Here is an 18,874-nt window from a genome sequence, read left to right as displayed (position 1 = left end):
GTGCCTCACACATGTTAGGCAAGTGCTCTGCCAGTGAGCTACAGTCTAGCCCTCTCCCCAGATGTTTTATTTTTTTAAATCATTATTCCCCTATAGGAATCTGTTACTCTAATGGAAACCCACCCAGCACCATTTCTCCAGTTTGCCACATGCCTTCTTGCCTCTCTTCTTTTGTTCATGTTCTGTTTTATGCTGTGGTGCAGGTTCTTGTTTTGTTTTGTTTGCCTAACATACCCTCTTCCCTTCCTCCTTGTAGCCAAGTCATACCTGATGTTTTAAGCTAGCCAGAGCAAGACTGATCTTTTGCCTCTTTATGTTTTTATCACATAGCATGATTGTCTAGATGTAGCTACCTAATAAATGTTATTGATGACCTAACCTGTTAACCCTGCTTCCAAAGATATTTAGAATCTAACCTCTTCACACCATCTCTGCTACTGTTGCCCTTGTTCAAGTCACAGCTAGCTCTGCCTGTCTTTCTTCTTCTTTGCTTCCACTCTTGCCCACCCTTACAGTCTAGTCTCAATATAACAGTGAAAGTAATCCTCTTAAGATAAGTCAGGTCAGATCACTTCTTTGCCCAAAACCCTCCAATCACTTCCCATCTCACCCTGAGTAAAACCAAAGCCCTTTTAATGGCTTATAAATCCCCTTAAGATCTGCCTTTCCACTCCAACCCCATCCCCACAACTGCTCCAGGCACCACTCTGCCCTTAATGTTGCATTACTCTTCCCTTCCTTTTCCTTACTACTCACTATCTCTTATCCACCGGCTTCCTTGCTCTTCTCCAAAGATGCAAAACACAATCCCATCTCAGTACAGTTGCACAAACTGTTCCCTTTGCCCAGAAAGCTCCTCCTTGGGAAATCATGACTCCAGCCCTTCTGCAAGTCTCTGATCAAGCATCTCCCCAATGCAATCTGCACTGAAAATCCCTAACCTGCTGTCTGTCTCTCTAAACTAGGATGCAAATTCTGAGGAGCAAGAGGGAGGGTCCTGTCTATACTGTTCACTGCTTATCCCAAAACCTGACACTTAAGTCCTTAATAAGTGCTTACTGAATGTAAGAGTAAAAAACTGACCCTTAAGAATATGTCCACATTCCTAACTCTCTCAGCACTTCAAATGTATTTAAGCTCAAACAAAAGCAAGTGCCTCATAACAGCTCCAAGAAAATTAAAATAGCCATAGTTTAATATTAGCCATAGCAATTGGAGCAGAAAGTTCCATTGCAGAGAAGAAAGATTTCTGCATCAAGTAAAGAAAAAGAAATGGTTTACAGTATTATAACTGCCACATTAAATTATATTGGTGTCCTGGAGAATGATCTTTGACCCAAGGCACATTTCAAGAGAGTGTTTCTGGTCACCCTGACCTCTTCCTAAGGGTGAGAGTGTGACTAGTGTAATGGGGATTTTCATTAAGTTTATTTTGTCATTTAAAGGCAGAGTGAAATGGTGAAAGGAGAGTGTTGATGTTGGAGTCAATAGCAACTCTGGATTAAAATTCTGGCACTATTGTGTGTCTTAGAATGGGATATGTAACTTCTCTAGGTCTCTGCTTATGTATGAAATAGTTTTTGAATAATACCTTCCTCCCAATGTAGATCTAAAAATTAAATGAAAAAATTCAGTCAAAGCACCTGAGATAAAACAGTATTTAATAATTATCTTGTGAACATTGCCTTCTACAGATTTTGCTACAAAATTACACCTTTGGGCTTAAATCAAAAGTGAGACATAACAGACTAATAATGTATAGGAAAAAAACTTTGGGCCCTGGGTCTTGGTCCACAAAGAAGCTCCACACTATAAGGCTATAAATCTCCCAGCAGCATCCAATGAAGCTGCAAGAGCCTTCTAAGAACATGTGCCCTCTACCACCTACTTGAGTTTTGTTCTTGTTAGTTTTTTCTTTTTTTTTTTTAGTTGTAGATGAACACAAAACCTCTGTTTTATTTATTTTTATGTGGTGCTGAGGATCAAACCCAGGGCCTCACACATGCTAGGTGAGCGCTCTTCCCCTGAGCTACAACCCCAGACCCCCTCCTTGAGTTTTGTTATAGCCTTATTTTATCATTTGAACTTTCAGACTTCTTTGAGTGCTCGAGTCAAATGGCAAAACCCATCTCTGGAATCATTTTCTTCTATTTTCCATCTTCAGTTTTTTTCAACTTCCCTTATTTTCCAAAAGTTAACTAGGGTATGTAAAGTAAGAAATTTCATACTGAAAAATTTCCAAGAATTCAAAAAGGAAGAGTATAAGACCAGGCAACTAGTCCACCTAATAAAATAATATGAATATTAATTTTCAAGTGCAGAAGTGAAGAATATAAGTGTATTAAGTTTTGGAAGTATAACTTTCAGAATTAGGAAAATACTTTGTGAAGATCACCTTAACTATTTTCTACTTGTTTTTTTTTTATAACATTAATTTTGAAATCTGCAGGAAGCCAAAGCTGTAGTGGAAGAAACAAGGGCTCTGCGAAGTCGTATTCATCTTGCTGAAGCTGCGCAGAGGCAGGCCCATGGAATGGAAATGGACTATGAAGAAGTGATCCGTCTGCTAGAAGGCAAGATTACAGAGCTGAAGGCTCAGCTTGCTGATTATTCTGACCAAAATAAAGTAAGCAAAACAGACTTCTCTCCTAGTTACCATGGTTTCCCTGCCATTGTCGTGTATCCTGTTTTCATTTTCTTTTCATCTGCACTTCTAAACTAGGTCAGTGTTTGTCTTCTATTATTCAATGATAGGATGATGTGCTGTGAGGAGGTAATGTGAAGGTTGTGAGCTGCCTTTATCTGGATAGCTTTGGGATGGAAAAGCATGTGCCCCAAATTTATTTGGGTCATTGGTCAACTTTCAGTTCAAGCATTAAATCCTCAAACTATTTAACATTTAATTGACTACATTGGTTTTTCTCCTTCTCTTTCTGAACTTGCTAATTTGTTTTGTGGGGATTGAAGGAGGGGATATCAGGGATGGGTTTTGCTCTTTAACTAGAGCACTTAGGGAAGTGTGAAAGTTAAAGAATTTTTGCCCAAGACCCAAGATAATTAATGGGAAAAAAAAAAAAACTAGTTTTAGTTTGGGTTTTGTTTTGTTTTGTTTTTAAGATATAGGGTGTACTAGATCAGGCTCCAATAGAAGACTCCTCAGTTTCAATAGCAAAATACTAAATGTTTTTCAGAAGGCAATGTAAACTTTTCTTTATGTTAATTTTTTATTATGTGGATGTTTTTACATTGTACATATATATTTATTCGATGACCTTCAAAAACTATAGTAGACAAATAATTTTTACTTCAATGAAGAAGAAAATTGAATACATTGAAATAGATACTTTATAACTTCATAGGGTTGTTCAGTTATGAATATAATAGTTATTGATCCCTTTGACCCATTCACCTTTCAATAGAACATAATGTGTATTTGAATAATTTATGAATGTTTATTTAATCATAAAAAGAGTTTTAATTTTTTTAAATATACCAATTGAAAATGAAATGAGCTTTAGAAAAGCAAAATTTTCTTTGGTTAGCTCATAAGTCACTAACATATTTCTCACAGTGGTCCACTTAAACCAGTTTCACAAGAAGACTGAAGTTCCCATCTCCCTTTGACAGTAACAAGGCCAGAGGGGGAAACACATCACCTGAGAAAGCAGCAATACTTCTGTTCTCATTTTTTGACCCAGAATTTACTTCCCCAAAACAGATATGTGATTATTTTATGTAACCTTTACCTGATTATGAAAATATTAAAAGTATTTTTGTAATTAATTTTAATTACTTTTAGAGGGAAAAATTAAGTCCTGGTAGGGAGAGACACCAGGACCTTCCTAGGCAAGTACTCAACCACTGAGTACATCCCTAGCTCTTTTTTTTTTTTTTTTTTTAATAATATAACATTCAAGAAGTTTACATAAAATTATTTGATATTTTTAAAGCTTAGTTACCTGTTAATATAATTAATTCAGCTTTCTCTCTTTAGTATAATGGGGGTCTCATGACATCCCTTAATAAGAGCCTAAACTAAGTAGGAAGCTGTCTCTGAAAACAATTTTTTTTAAAGAAAAGTTGTAAAACTTGGGCATCTCAACAGTCCACATTTTCCAATCTCATTATATGTGAGAAATGAGGGAGAAAAAAACAAACAAGCTTTTCTTATTTGTGTGAGATTACTTAAGAAACATTAACCAAGATGTTCACAATTAAGATTTAAATATTTACTTTTAAAGACAGATTCTTTTTATAACAAAGCTTTTATTTTTCATTATAGATTTTTTCTTTTTTTTTCATTATAGATTTTTTCCTTTTTTATTTATTTACTTATTTGTGTTTGGATGGGGGGTAGGTTTTGGTACTGGGGATTGAACCTATGGTAGTACTGTCACTGAGCTACATCTTCTGCCCTTTTTATTTTTTATTTTGAGATGGGATCTTGTTAAGTTGACAAGGCTGAACCTGACCTTGAAATCCTCCTGCCTCATTTTTTCATTCACCTCCAAATTAAGAATTCAAGCATTACTAATCCCCTTGAAGATCCTCAATGTCTCTTTCCAATTGTATTCCCTTCCCTTGCCTTCCAATAAAATCATTTTCCTGGATTTAATATTTACCATTTTCTTAATAATTTTATTTCTTCTCTGTGTGTGTATTCCTTAACAATATGTTGTTTCGTTTTGCTTATTTATCAACTTTGTATAAGTAGAAATATACATATGCATCATTCTAACTTTCTGCACTCAACATTTTGTTCCTTCAGTTCATCTGCTTGAAATCTGTTCCTAGTTCATGTTTTTAATCTTTCTTTTAACTCCACTGCATGGATGTACTACAGTAGAGCTAACCATTCAATATTCATTGGGCAGTCCAGTTATTCTGTATTCTTCTATTATTCTGTATTCTTTTTTTAAGAGAGAGAGAGGGAGGGAGGGAGGGAGAGGGAGAGAGAGAGAGAGAGAGAATTTTTTTAATATTTATTTTTTAGTTTTCGGTGGACACAACATCTTTAATTTTTATTATTTTTTTATGGGGTGATGAGGATCAAACCCAGCGCCCCGTACATACCAGGCGAGCACGCTACAGCTTGAGTCACATCCCTAGCCCCTGTATGCTTTAATCATGTTGCTGAAAACATTTTTGTACATAGATCCTGTTAGGAGCAGAATTGCTAGGTTGGATGATAATTGCATATTCGACTTTACTAGGAAATGACGAATTGTGTGTCAAAGTGCTTGAGCCAATTTGTACTCCCACCAGTAATGAATGAGAATTACCATTTACTCCATAATCTTGTTGACCCTTTGTTTTTTAATTTTTATCAATTTGGTAGGTGTAATGAATTTTATATCATTATAGTTTAATTTGAATTTCCCTGCCTGCTAATGACCTTTTGATAGTGATATGTGAAGACCAGTGGACACTGGCTCGTGAGAATTAACAGCATGCATTCTTTCTCAACTCCATGTTCAGTGACATCAGGTTGCTGGCTTGAAATCAACCATAATGGTGTTATACCCTCAAGTATTATCACCCAGGGCTTTGCCGCCCAAACTTGCTAGCCATTTGAACATAGAACGTATTTATTATACATTCATGTTTATGCATGAAATGCCTCATATCTCTTTTGAGCATTTGCCATTGGATGATTTGTCTTTTTCCATGAATGTATAGTGATTCTTCTGGTTACTGATCCTTTATTAAGTTGTATGTTATAAAATTACTCTCTAAAATTTGTGGACGACCTTTTTACTCTGGTGAAATGGACAGGAATTCTTAAAGAAGTTCTTTCGTCTTTGAAGACATAACGATATTCTTTTATATTTGCTTCTAAAAGTTTTGATCCTCCTGTAATTTTTTTAAATATTTCTCTTAGTTGTCAATGGACCTTTATTTATTTATATGTGGTGCTGAGAATTGAACCCAGTGCCTCACACATGCTAGGCAAGTGCTGTACCCCCAAGCTATATCCCCAGTCCCTTATAATTAGTTTTGTGATACTCTATGAGATGGGGATACATTTCAGTCTTGTGTGTTTATTTATTGATTTGGGGTCTCTCTATATTAACCCAGGCTGGGATCAAACTCAAAATCCTCCCACTTCAGCCACCGAGTAGCTAGAATTCCAGCATCCACCACCACACCTCTCCTATTTTTTCTTTCTTCTAAATAAATAACCTACTGTCTTATCACCATTTATTTGAAAAATCTCCTTCTTTCTTAATTGACCTACAAATCATCTCTGTCATATATCAGGTTCATATGTGAGTTGACCTTTAGTCTCTTTCATTGGTCTATGTATATTCTTCTGCAAAAAATAAAAAACAAACATAGTATGTTGTTTACTATATCTTTTACAGTAAATCTTGTTATCTCATCATTCTACCTAGGTTTTTTTCCTTTGAAATGTTTATAATCCTTTTATCTTTTCTTATCTATTTCACATTCAGCTTATCAATTCCTTCAAAAGAAAAAAAAACTATTGTAAATTTTACTGAAATTTCATTACATATATAGGTTAATTTGGGAAAAATCTACATATTTTGGGGTATCTTTATTTATCAACATTACAGAAGCACAGGAGGCTTAATTGCATTGTGGTCAGAGAATCTAATTTACAGAATAACAGCTCTTCAAAACTTGTTAATAATGTCTTACGAAATTTGTTCATGGCTTATTATGTAGTTGGTGCTTACAAAGGTTCAGAATGAACTTGGAAAGAATTCTGCAGTTAATGGATACTGTTGTTCTTTATAGTCTACTAGTTCAGTGTCATGGTGGGGGCACTTAATTCTTCTGTATTTATATTCATTTCTTTGTCAGTTTCTCAAAGAAACAGGTTAAAATCTCCCTTGTAGGGAGATTTTTTTAAAAAATGTTCTTTATTTTGAAATAATGTTATTAGGTGCAGTCAAACTTAAGAGTTAGTTTCTCATCTTCTGTGAAAACATAATGACTATTTCATCTAGCAATCTTCTTTTTCCCTTAGTATTTTTATTGATATTAATATAGTTATATACCTTTCTTTTGGTTGGTATTTACCTATGTATTTTTTTTAGCCATTTACTTTCAATTTTTTAATGTCTTTATGTTTTAATTATATCTGTGGTAAATAACATATAGCTGGACATTTTATCCATTTATTAATTTTTGGCCTTTAGTTGGAAAGATCTTTCCATTTATAGCTTTTATTTACTAAAGCAGTTGACTTCGTATCTGCTCTCTTATTTTATTTGCCCCATATTTTCTAGTCTTATATCTGTGGTTTTCCTGTTCCTCTAAATATTGGAAACACTTTAGAATATAAATCTAATCATTCCTCTATACTTCTTTTTAATTTTTTTTTATATTTTACTTTTCCCTTAGCCTTTAACTCTATTAGAATTTGTTTTGTATAGTCAGAATTTGTTTAACTAGATCCTATGTTAATCATTTTCTGTGTTCAGCATTCTTTACATCTCAGGTGGTCTTCCTTGCATTATTTCATTTCTTCCTCAAGGGTGTCTTCAAAAAATTCATTTAGTGAAGATCTGTTGGTAAAATGTCTCTAGTTTGGGAAAAAAAATCTTGATTCAGTTCTTATTCTTGAAATATATTTTTGCTACATTTTAGATATTAAGGTGATATTTGTTTCATTGTTTTTATATCATGGTTGTGATGTCAGCTGTCAATCTATCATTTGTTTGCAGTATTTTTCCTTCTATATGATTTTAGTATCTCTTTGGCTTTGATGTTCATCATTTTGACCTCAGTGAGTTATGTGTTAACGTATTTAATTTATGTTGTTTGGGATTTATTGAGCTTCCTTATCTGAGGAGCAATGTCTTATACCATTTCTGGAATACCCTAAGTTATTTCTCTTCATTCTTTCTAGTTACTCTTGTGAAATTCAGATTGTGTATATTATACATCTTCTGGCTATTTTCTCCTTAGCACTCCTCCTCCATTCATATGTCAATTTGTGTCTTTTATTAAATTATCAGAACTTTCTTTACCTGTTTATCTGTTGTCTTTTAGCTATATCTAATTGAATATTAAATCAAACCATGTCTCTGATTTAATTGTGAACTACATTTTTAGATTGATTTTTTGTTATATAGATTTATTTTGATATTTTTGTATCTTTTATTATATTTTAATACCTTGTTGTGTGAAACATATTACATTATTGCTTTATATGTTGTATCTAATTATAATTACTCTAATATCTGCTGTCTTTATAGACCTGATCATATAAATGGTTTCTTTTAGCTGACTTTCTTTTCAGGAACTTATTTCCTCACATATTTACTGATTTTTTTTTTTTTTTTTTTTTTTTTTGGTGAGGGCATGTTCTCTAGGTACATTATGTGTGGAATTCTTTAAGATCTGAATTTAGAAAACAGCTCTACGTAGAAGTTTTGGGTTTGCTTCTGTTTGCCTGGGACCAATTTAAATAAATTTTCAGCTTCTGGATATTTAGGCCACTTTGATAATATAAATTCTGACACCAAACCTGTGTGAGTGGGGGCTTATGGTTAGGAACCATTCAGGAGAGACTTTTTTACTTACTCACCAGAACCAAAATCAAAACACTGTTTACTTATGTGAAAATTGTTTCTTCCTCATTTACTCATTAAAATTTTGTTGCCATTTGTTTCTGATGAAATCCCTATATGTGCTTCCAGGGATTGGCACATATCCTCAGAGCAAATTATGTTTCAGTACTCCCTTACCAACTAGTGGGTTCACTGGACATTACTGTTACTTTTCGCCATGGAATCTCTTTATTCCCTGCCAGCTACGCCTAACATGGGATTTTATTATAGTGAATAGGTTGTGATACATTCTCAGGGGTTTCTGTCAGCATCTGGTAAGACAAGTTGCTTTTAAAAAAAAGGAAAAAATTCTTTTTTATTATATATATATAATATGGTGATATATATATATATATATATATATATAGTGTTATTATGTATTTATTTAAATACACACATTTTAATTGTTTAAATAAAAATGTAAGTGTATTTTGCTACAAGACCCAATAAAGTCATATGTAGCTTATCTCACAAAACTTGCAGCATCCCTGTGAAAATTAACTTTATGTTCACAATTAGTTATACATGTCCTCCCAAACTCAGAAGACATGTACATATTAAGAGAGAAAATAAATGAAGTAGTAATATTGAGTCAAACAGAAAACAGCAATATAATATTTTTTTAAATGTGTATTTTTTTTCCTCTGACCAGGAAAATGTTCAAGATTTAAGAAAGAGAATTACAGTACTTGACTGCCAATTGCGAAAATCAGAAATGGCTCGAAAAACTTTTGAGGCATCCACTGCAAAGCTTCTTCATTTTGTAGAGGTGAGTTTTTATGTTATAGTCAGCCCTCTGTCTCTATGGGTTTACATCTATGGATTCACCCAACCACAAATGGAAAATATTCAGAAACAGAAAAAACTCCCAACAGTTCCAGAAAGCAAAATTTCATTTTTCCATACACCAAGCACCATGCTGAATCCACATGAATGAAGTGATGTGTAGGTGCACATTGCTATAGCTTCCCGCTTTCACAGAACCGAGGTCTCTCCAGCACTCCTTATATGAGTATTGTTCTCCTGGCATCTCATTCATGATATCCTGTGTAGTTAGACACACCATGATTGCATCTATACTGAACATGTACAGTATAATGCAGTATAACATTGATTTATGTATTATTTGCATTGTTTTAGGTATTGTAAATTATCTGAAGATGATTTAAAGCACACAGGAAGGTATGCATAGGTTATATGCATGTATAATGTGCCACCTTATATAAGGAACTTGAGCACCTGCTGGTTTTCTTATCCTCAAGGGTCCTGAAATCAATCCCCCATAGATACCAAGGGAGGACTGTATATTATATCGCCTACTGTAATATTCATTAGGCAATGTAATATACACATAGGCAACTGACACTGATAAATACAACAGTGTTCAGTGGCGCATGAAATATTCTCTAGTCTCAAAACAGCAATGCTGACTTATAGTCAAACTTAGAATTACCTAGATCATGAAAAGACTGATTAGCATTATATATATTTTTTAAGAAAAATAATTGAGACTGAATAACATGATTTCCAAAAATATATAACTTAATGAATACTTTCCTAAAAGTCTTGATACTAAGAAAATAGAATTTGATAAACATTTATCCTCTAAATAAATGTTTTTATAACTGTTATATTCTGAGTAGAATTACATCCTGCTATATCAGAAACATCTGTTTAATCAATGGAAAGGGAGGCTGTAAATATTAATTGGGCCAATAAAAGGACATTTTTTAAAAACTATCAAATTTATATATCTCCTTCACCATCTTATTTGTCACTAGGCTATTCAAGAAGTACTTTCTGATAATTCTTCTCCTTTATCAAGTTTGAGGTAAGAAATATTTAATTGCTTTCTTCAAAGTATGTCAGCGGATTAAATTGTGACTGAAATACCAAAAATCTCTTAAATAGTCTTAAGATGCTGAATCACTCCCATTGTACACTATTATTCAATGTTGTGGAATAATATGAGGACAATGGTTTTGTTATTAGCTCTGTAAAAGAAATTCCTGGAAGTATTTAGCCAGTCATATAACCTTGAACTATAAAATTGAGGTAGGAATCACCTACCTCTTGTCTTTGTCAAGAATGCCATAAAGATGAGTTTAATTTGAAATTCTTGAAGCTTCCTGTATGTGAATAAAAGTTACTAGCCACAGGTGCCTTGCTAAAGGTCACTCTCAACCAGCAGATTAGTTGTTATGTCAAAAAGAATTTTGCAAATCTTATTCATGGAATCAGTTTCTTTTACTTTCAGCAGTCAGTAGGTACAGATAAAAGAAATATATTTGGAAAATGCACCTTGATTTTCTTATTATTCACAGAATGCTTCGCATTTCAAGTTTCTTACTAAGAGCAACAAACATAAAAGTAAGATTTATTTCAAACTATAAATTTAGGGTCATTTTGATACATGATGAAAGACATAGAAAAGAAAGATTCTTGCTTGTGCATTTTGAAAGTGGATTTTTCTTCATCTTATAATAGCTGTCACTAGTTCTAAATATGTCTTCTACTTCTGGCAGTATCACTTGCAGAAATGGGAAAGCTCTGCCCTTTAAAGTGAAAATAGCAGTTTAATAAAGGAAATAAACGAAGATATTTTGGGTGCCATATGACTTTTTTTTTAATTTAGAAGAATATCTACAGTTGTTCACTTTTAAGCTATTTTGATGTAATGTTTATTTTTTATAGTCAAAGAATCTGACATTTTCTCATTGTTATCCATGCTGCTTATAAGATATTTATGTAAATTCCATGGTTTTTATTTATATTAAGGATCTTAACATTCAGTAATCAAACTGAGGATGTAGCTCAGTGGCAGAGCACTTGCCTAACAAGTGGGAGACCGTGGGTTCAGTCCCCAGCACCAAAAAAATAAACAAACAAATAAAAGTATTCAGTAATTTTATTACCCTTAAATGGATTAGGTGTGTCCCCCACAATAATCCCCTAAGGTCTCATTTGATTTTGACTAATTTAAAAATTTTGCTGTTAAATTTCAAGGATAAAAATTACTATTTAAAAGCCAGCATCTACCCTTGCTTTAAATTGTTTCATGGAAAAAAAGGCAACTTTAAAAAACTATCATAGCTTTTTGCCATGTCATGAAAAGTTAAGCACTAGTTAAATCTAATTCAATCTTTTTAACATACCATATCTTCTATATGGGTATTAGCCATGATCATTCAACGCAGAACAAGACTATGTGAATTTGAGAATTGATTCTTTAGTTTCTCCTTGTGAATTAATACCATCATGCTTAAGAAGATGGATTGTAAATGATGATGATTTTATCATTAGTTTAACATTATCTCTTTTTTTCCAAGTAAAGGTTTTGCTGTGGTGGTTTTCTGAGGAAAACTTAGGACTTTTAATTATATCAGGGTACATTTATTTCAAATGACATTTGACTTTTTAAAAAAAAGTTATATAAATGCTCTAGGCTATTTTAGATTTAGAGGAAATGAAAGACTTTAAGAGATAATTTCAAGAATGAATGTATATATTTATGTTTGCTGTATTAGAAATTTTAAGTAAATATATTTTAATATGCCTAATTTAAATTTTTACCAAACTAAATAAAAGGTTTCATCATGTTAGCATATAAACATTCCCAAAATATGTCCCAACAAATAATCTAGGAGGTAGGCCATCCTTCAGTTGCTTCTTCCTTGTATATGAAGTCAATATAATGCTTCAGATGTTCTTGTTTATTTTATAATAAACAATTGAAAACAGAAATATTGTTTATGTTATTTACCTCATGTGTGGCTATTTTACATGTTTTTGTTCATTCCTGGATAAAGAAATATTTTTGATAATGAATACCAATTCACATTTAGCAAAGATAGGTGTGTGTGTCATGGAACATATTCTAGTTCATTTCATTGTCTTCTCAGTGAAAGAAGAGCTGTGTTAGCCTCTCAGATTTCCCTCACAGCACTGGGAAGGAATGGGCGCACCATCCCAGCAACCCTGGCATTGGAATCTAAGGAGCTTGTTAAGTCCGTTCGTGCCATACTTGATATGGATTGTAAGTTTTCCTCATTTTTTTCACTTTTTTTTCTTTTTTTAATAATTCACTTAATGAAAGGAGAAAATTTCAAGTCTGGTAGTTTAATTTCATTGAATATATTAATATTTTGGTTTGCCCACATTAAATTTGATAATTAACTGATAAAAATCTTAATGCACCCATTTTATGGGGAAAATACTTGCTTTATTTACAGTGTTCAAAAGGGTTCTAATGTAAGATTAAGACATGTCTTTACTTTTATTTCCATCCAAAGTTTCTGTCTCTTTTTTTTTTTTTTAAGAAACAAATTAATTTAAACCCAGAGGCAACTTACCTTAGTGCTACATCCCCAGTCCATTTTACTTTTTATTTTGAAACAGAATCTCCTAAGTTGCTGAGGCTGGCCTCTAATTTGTGATCCCCCTGCCTCAACCTCTCAAGTAGCTATGATTACAGGCATGCATCATCTTGCCCAGCCAAAAGTTTTTTGCAATGGAAGAATAAGTATAAATATTAGAAGGTAGAATCAACATTGAGAAATTTTTAAATAAAATAGATGAAACAAGATGTATCTGTCACTAGATAGCCCTGGAGTCAGCATTGAACTAGAAAGAGAAGCAAAGTGATTCTCTAAGGAACTTCAAGCACCCCAACTCACAGAGAGACATCCTTGGAGGAAATTTAAATAATAGAAATTTTCATCTTTCCCTCTTCCTATCTTTCAGGCACTTTCACCTCTTATTTATCTATTTATTTATTTATTTTTGGTACCAGGGATTGAACTCAGAGGCACTCAACCACTGAGTCCCATCCCCAGCCCAATTTTATATTTTTATTAGAGTCAGGGTCTCACTGAGTTGCATAGCTCCTTCCTGTTGCTGAAGCTGGCTTAGAACTCACAATCCTCCTGTCTCAGCCTCCCGGGCCGCTAGGATTACAGTCATGCACCACTGTGCTCCACTTCACATCTTAATTTTTACTTCTTTTTATAACCATTTCTGGCATATCCTTTATTTCCCTTCCATGTAAATTATAATTTTCTTAGTTATATCCATTATTTATAAAAATTGATAACATGTTCTAACTGTTAACTATAGAGGATAAATAAAAGGAAGATGATATATAATAAAACAATATATATGTCAGTAGGTAATATGCTGGGAGATCTATTATAGCCTCAGATGCTTGTATCTGCACATAAAATCTCTACAAATGTGAATATATATTGATACAAGTATGTTGTAATATCAACTTAAATAGCATAAGCACATTGCCGTGAGTAATATAATTGTCCAGAATGGTGATCTACTCTTGGTCAAGGTCTGAACAAAAGGAAATACAATCTTCCATCATCTACCTAGTAGTTACAAGCCTGGAAAAGCTTATGTATATTAAAACTGTGCAAAAATATTTGGGGTTTATCTAAAAATTGGTTTATATTCCAGGCTCATATGACTAAAAAGGTTTTCTTACATTATGCATGTCTAATAGGACATTTGAAAAGCAGATAGAACATAGAGCAATTTGTTGCACAAGACTATCAATAGATTCTATAACAATAGGCTACTTAGGTCTCCTGGCACTCTTCCACTAAATATCAAAAAATACCCCCAAACTCAGTAACAATAGATAGTGCCTTGTAAGTTTCCAAAAGTATTCCTGAGTGTGGTACCAATTTATTGATAATTCCCAATGTTGATACTTTTTTTTAAAGGTGAACACACAACCCAGAGTCACCTAATTATGCTCCATAAATGAGAAGAACTGCTTAATAGGGAGATTATAGACAAAGAAAAATAGTTTTCAGTTAAATCTAGATAATATAATATTGTGAAGATAGATATATTGTTAAAATAAAATGAAATTATCATATTTAAAGAGACAATATGAGATTGCATTCAAAATACAAGAAGTAGCTGCCATGAATAAAGATATTTTTTGAAGAGGACTTTTTACAAAGTAATTTTAAATTTTCTTTCTATTACATGATGATAATACCTCTAAAAGTGTTGGAAATATTAAATTATATTATATGAAGTACCTACTCCCATCACATTTCATAGTACAAAACATATATGTAAAGTTGAACTTTCCACGTAGCACCAATGTTTTAATTAATTATCCTATTCACCTTTGTTGCATAACAAACCACCTCAAAACTTTATGACTCAAAACAACAATTTAGTTTTGGCTCTCATGGTCCTTCTGGTTAACTGGGCTTTGCTAGGTAGACCCTTCTTGGTTAGAAAATTTTCATGTGGTTAGAGTCAGAAATCTGCTTGGGTTGTAGGCATCTGATTGCTCTGCTGGGTTGGACATCCAAAAGGGAACTCAGTTTCAGTTTAGTGTTAACACATACTTCTATGTGGTCTCTCTGGTATGGTAGCCTCAAAGTAATAAAGCTTCTTACATAGTATCTGAAGTCTTCCACAGATGTTTAAGTGAGCAAGACAGAAGCTGTATTACCTCTTTTATGACCCAGCCTCAGAAGTCACTCAGCCATATTTCCACCATATTCTATTCATCAATGCAGATTCAGAGAAAGGGACTTACACTCCACCCATGGATGGGGAGGTGGCAAGTCACATTATAGCAGAGCATATAGTCAGAAGTCATTTTTGTTGTCATTTTTGGAAAATGTGGTCATCTTTGGAACTACAATTTGCCATAGTAGCATATGTCAGATGTTATTTAGTTATGATGGTTCAGTATCATCATTGTAAGTATGTACTAATATGTAGCATGTTAGTAGAGAAATATGCTGTGTGGATTTTGTTTGTTTTTGTGTGAGTTGGTTTGTTTGTCTCTTCTCTTAATGTCAATATCCACTGGTTTTCTATCTGCCAGCCTCTAACATTCCACTTTCCCTCTTGTTTGCCACTCTTAATCTTCCGTATGCTAAGGACCAGATGAATGGGTACCTAGGTGGATGGTTGGATAGATGGACAGATAGACAGGTAAGTAGGTTGGTAAATAGATAGGTAGATATAAAATTTTATTAATTAAATATCAAAATAATAAGCTCTGAGCATGTTTTTGATTAGTAAATGGCTTGGCTTACTACAGAATAACATTCTAAGATCCATTGTATAGCTTTGACTTCACAGATATGTTACATGGAATATGATAGTATCTGCTCACTTCATGCAATAATTATGTATTTAATATTTCAAATACCTACTACATTTTTAAAAATCAAGTTCAAGTTACATGCCAAACCCATAAAAATTTATTATAGAAGTTCTGTGATTTGTAGAAGTGAAAAAATAATCTTATTACATTTTATATGTAAGCTCAGAATTTTGTATGTCAAACATTTTTATGTTGTCTTAAAGAGTGGAGAGAAACACCTGTGTAGACATAGCCCAGTGGACATTGCCATCATTAATTTTAATTACCTCGCTAACATTAACCTTTGTATCTGTCAAACATGATTATTCAAAGAAAATATTTGAAATTCAGCAGTATTTCTTTGAAAGAAAGGAGAAAGATTTCATCTACACTTCCTATTCATTGCAAATTTATATATGCTTTGCTGTGTAAAACTAGCAAAGAGTTTCTATGTTGTCATTTTATTTAAAAATATAATTGCTTATGTTGGCATATTTTGCAGCATTTTTATAACTTTTTAGGACCTATTTTTTTTTAACAATTCAGAGAAAGTCAATTCACTTTTCTTACTCTTTAAGCAGTGGGGTTTTTGTTGTTGTTGTTGCTGTTGTTGTAGTTGTTATTGTTTTACATACATAATGGGAAAGAGAAATTAAAATAGTGAGGTAGATAATTTAGCCCCAACCCACACCTCTTTTTCTTTGCCATGAGTATCTGGTGGTTTCAACTTACAACTGGAAATGTTCACTTGGGTAATTGCCTCCATCTTCTTTTGATATAATTGTACTTTAGGATGCTATCCTATGACTTTTCCTCAGAAATATGAAGGATAAGATTTCTTTGGTCTTACCCCTTAAAACCAGGCTCTAAGGAATACCTAGAATGTCTTCATTCTAGGTATTCTGAACCTTTTCTGGATCATGAACGCCACTGAAATCTAATGAAGATCTTCTTCCCAGAAATGTGCAATTATGGGGCTGGGGATGTGGCTCAAGCGGTAGCGCGCTCGCCTGGCATGCATGCGGCCCGGGTTCGATCCTCAGCACCACATACCAACAAAGATGTTGTGTCCGCCGAGAACTAAAAAATAAAAATATTAAAAATTCTCTCTCTCTATCTCTCTCTCCTCTCTCACGCTCTCTTTAAAAAAAAAAAAAAGAAATGTGCAATTATACACATTGTGTATCCATTTTCAGGGTATTTATGAGCCCCAGCCTAAGAACCCCTCATGTGGAGGCATAGGGAATACAAATGCTACAGCACTGCAAATGTGGCAGTTTCTCCTCTCATTGAAATACTTGTGGGGGAGTAGTAACCAGCAGTTTGAATCCATATAAACCGTGTTCCATACAACCTTTGATGTTCCCTGGAGTCGCTCTAGAGAACATTGCAATTGCTCATCCAACTTCCCTGGACAAATTACTAACCTCTGGATCATTTCCTCATAGAAGATTTTGTAAAAAAGTGGAGATCATAATAATATCTATATGGCAAGATTAGAGAATTAAATGAAGTTCATGTAAAGTACCAAACAGAGCCATTAGTAGTATAAAATGCCTCATGTTTTGGTGTTGCTGTTGCTGCTGTTAAGGCTACTGCTAGTGCTGTGTGATTGTTATTTAAGCAATTAATTTAAATGTACCTTCTCTCTATGGTAAGTGTTAAATTATTGTCTACAGCTTCTTTCAACTTGGGTATATTTGGAAATATGCTAAATGAGAACTTTTCTAAATACAGAACATTTAATGTTGTTATTGATTTTGAGTCAAAATGTCATCATCACAGGAAACCGCAGCTAAATATCTGAATCAGCAACTTACCTTTCAATAGTTTATTGCTAACTCCGGGAGCTTTGGTCTGTTCTGTTACATTGCTTTCAGTGAAACAGAATGAAGATAGAATAGACATTTTCACTCAGTATTGGAACCCCAGAGACACTTTTGCCAATCTTCATAAATTTTTATATGGTCAATATCATCATAATACTTTCATGTAATCTTCATGTGAAATAACTACTTGCAAGGAACTGTAATCTTTATTTGATTGACGTAAAGAACAGCAAAATAATTCTGTAACCAAAACAAAAAGAGGCAGTTTTATTTTAAAATGAATTTTTAAAAATCTGGCCAGATATCTCATAGAAGATCTTTAATAAAAAGATACCTTATTGCATTCCTGTTAAGTTTGCAGTATAAGAAGAGGCATCTAACTACCTCCTTCAAAATTCTTATGGAAATGATAAATAGCTGATAAAAATAGAGCAAAAATCTTCAAAAGCCCTGGCAGTGACAGAGGAATCTTAGGATCTTTTCAGTGTGGGGCAGATAGAAACATATAAAAGGAAAGCACAAAGGGTCAACCTTTTCCTTCTTCTGATGAATAACAGTAGCATTTATGGGAATAACTGGCCAGAGGGTACCCTTAATATGTTCTAGTTGATGAATAAAGTCGGAGGTAGCTGCAGAGTACATAGGACTTTTTCACTGTTTCATTTTGAGACTATGACATTGGTTGAAATCCTCAGGGTTCACGCACATTCTTTGTCGAGCAGAGGCCAACCGGGGCTTGGTACTTGGGGAAGCATAGATGCACTTAGGTCTGACATGCACTGCGGCACAAGGGAGGCTTTAAATGTAAAGGAGCTGGCACAGCAGCTTCTGCATCAAGTGCCATATGGCTCTGCACAGCCTCCTCGAGTGCTAGCTCACTTCCCACTCCCCATGGACTGCTGCGTCATCCTTATATTCACAATGTAAACACACATTGGCCAGTGCCCAGCCGGAGGTTTAAGAGAGTGACTCCTACAACTCCATCAAATGTCAGGCCAATAAGGGAGTCTCACTCACATCCTTTAAAAGGGCAAAAGCCAGTTCTGAATAAGATCTCTACATTCAAGCTTTTATAAATAGAAAAATGAAAAATATGACATATACACACACATGTCATTCAAGCTCTTATAAATAAATGTGTACGTCTACATATAAATCTATGTGTATGAAAAGGGCCACCATATTAAAGCAAGAATATTCAGCTGTCAAGATTTAGAATAGACTTTAGGATCAAGATTGTAGAGTGATCTCATGCTCCCACTTTGCCCCTCCACTTAGAATTGACATTTAAAATTGCATACATGTGTATTTTGAAAGATAAAAAATAAGGAAAG

General features: G+C 33.7%; 1 protein-coding gene across 3 annotated transcripts in view; it reads left to right on the top strand.

Annotated features, from left to right (window-relative positions):
- Positions 1 to 18,874, top strand: part of Stxbp4 (syntaxin binding protein 4) — a 155,154-nt gene that overhangs the window by 76,376 nt on the left and 59,904 nt on the right. For 2 of the 3 annotated variants that reach the window (XM_026407791.2, XM_026407790.2), the window contains exons 13-16: positions 2,450 to 2,626; positions 9,235 to 9,351; positions 10,364 to 10,413; positions 12,485 to 12,618. In XM_026407791.2, the coding sequence (XP_026263576.2) occupies positions 2,450 to 2,626; positions 9,235 to 9,351; positions 10,364 to 10,413; positions 12,485 to 12,618 (478 nt within the window). Of the gene's footprint in view, positions 1 to 2,449; positions 2,627 to 9,234; positions 9,352 to 10,363; positions 10,414 to 12,484; positions 12,619 to 15,503; positions 15,559 to 18,874 lie in introns of those variants that run through there. The other variant, XM_026407792.2, reaches the window with a different exon arrangement.

Source organism: Urocitellus parryii, chromosome 7 (assembly GCF_045843805.1).
Source record: "Urocitellus parryii isolate mUroPar1 chromosome 7, mUroPar1.hap1, whole genome shotgun sequence".
Taxonomy (NCBI): domain Eukaryota; kingdom Metazoa; phylum Chordata; class Mammalia; order Rodentia; family Sciuridae; genus Urocitellus; species Urocitellus parryii.
The sequence above is the reverse complement of the archived record's forward strand: the minus strand, read 5'-3'. Positions and strand labels throughout refer to the sequence as shown.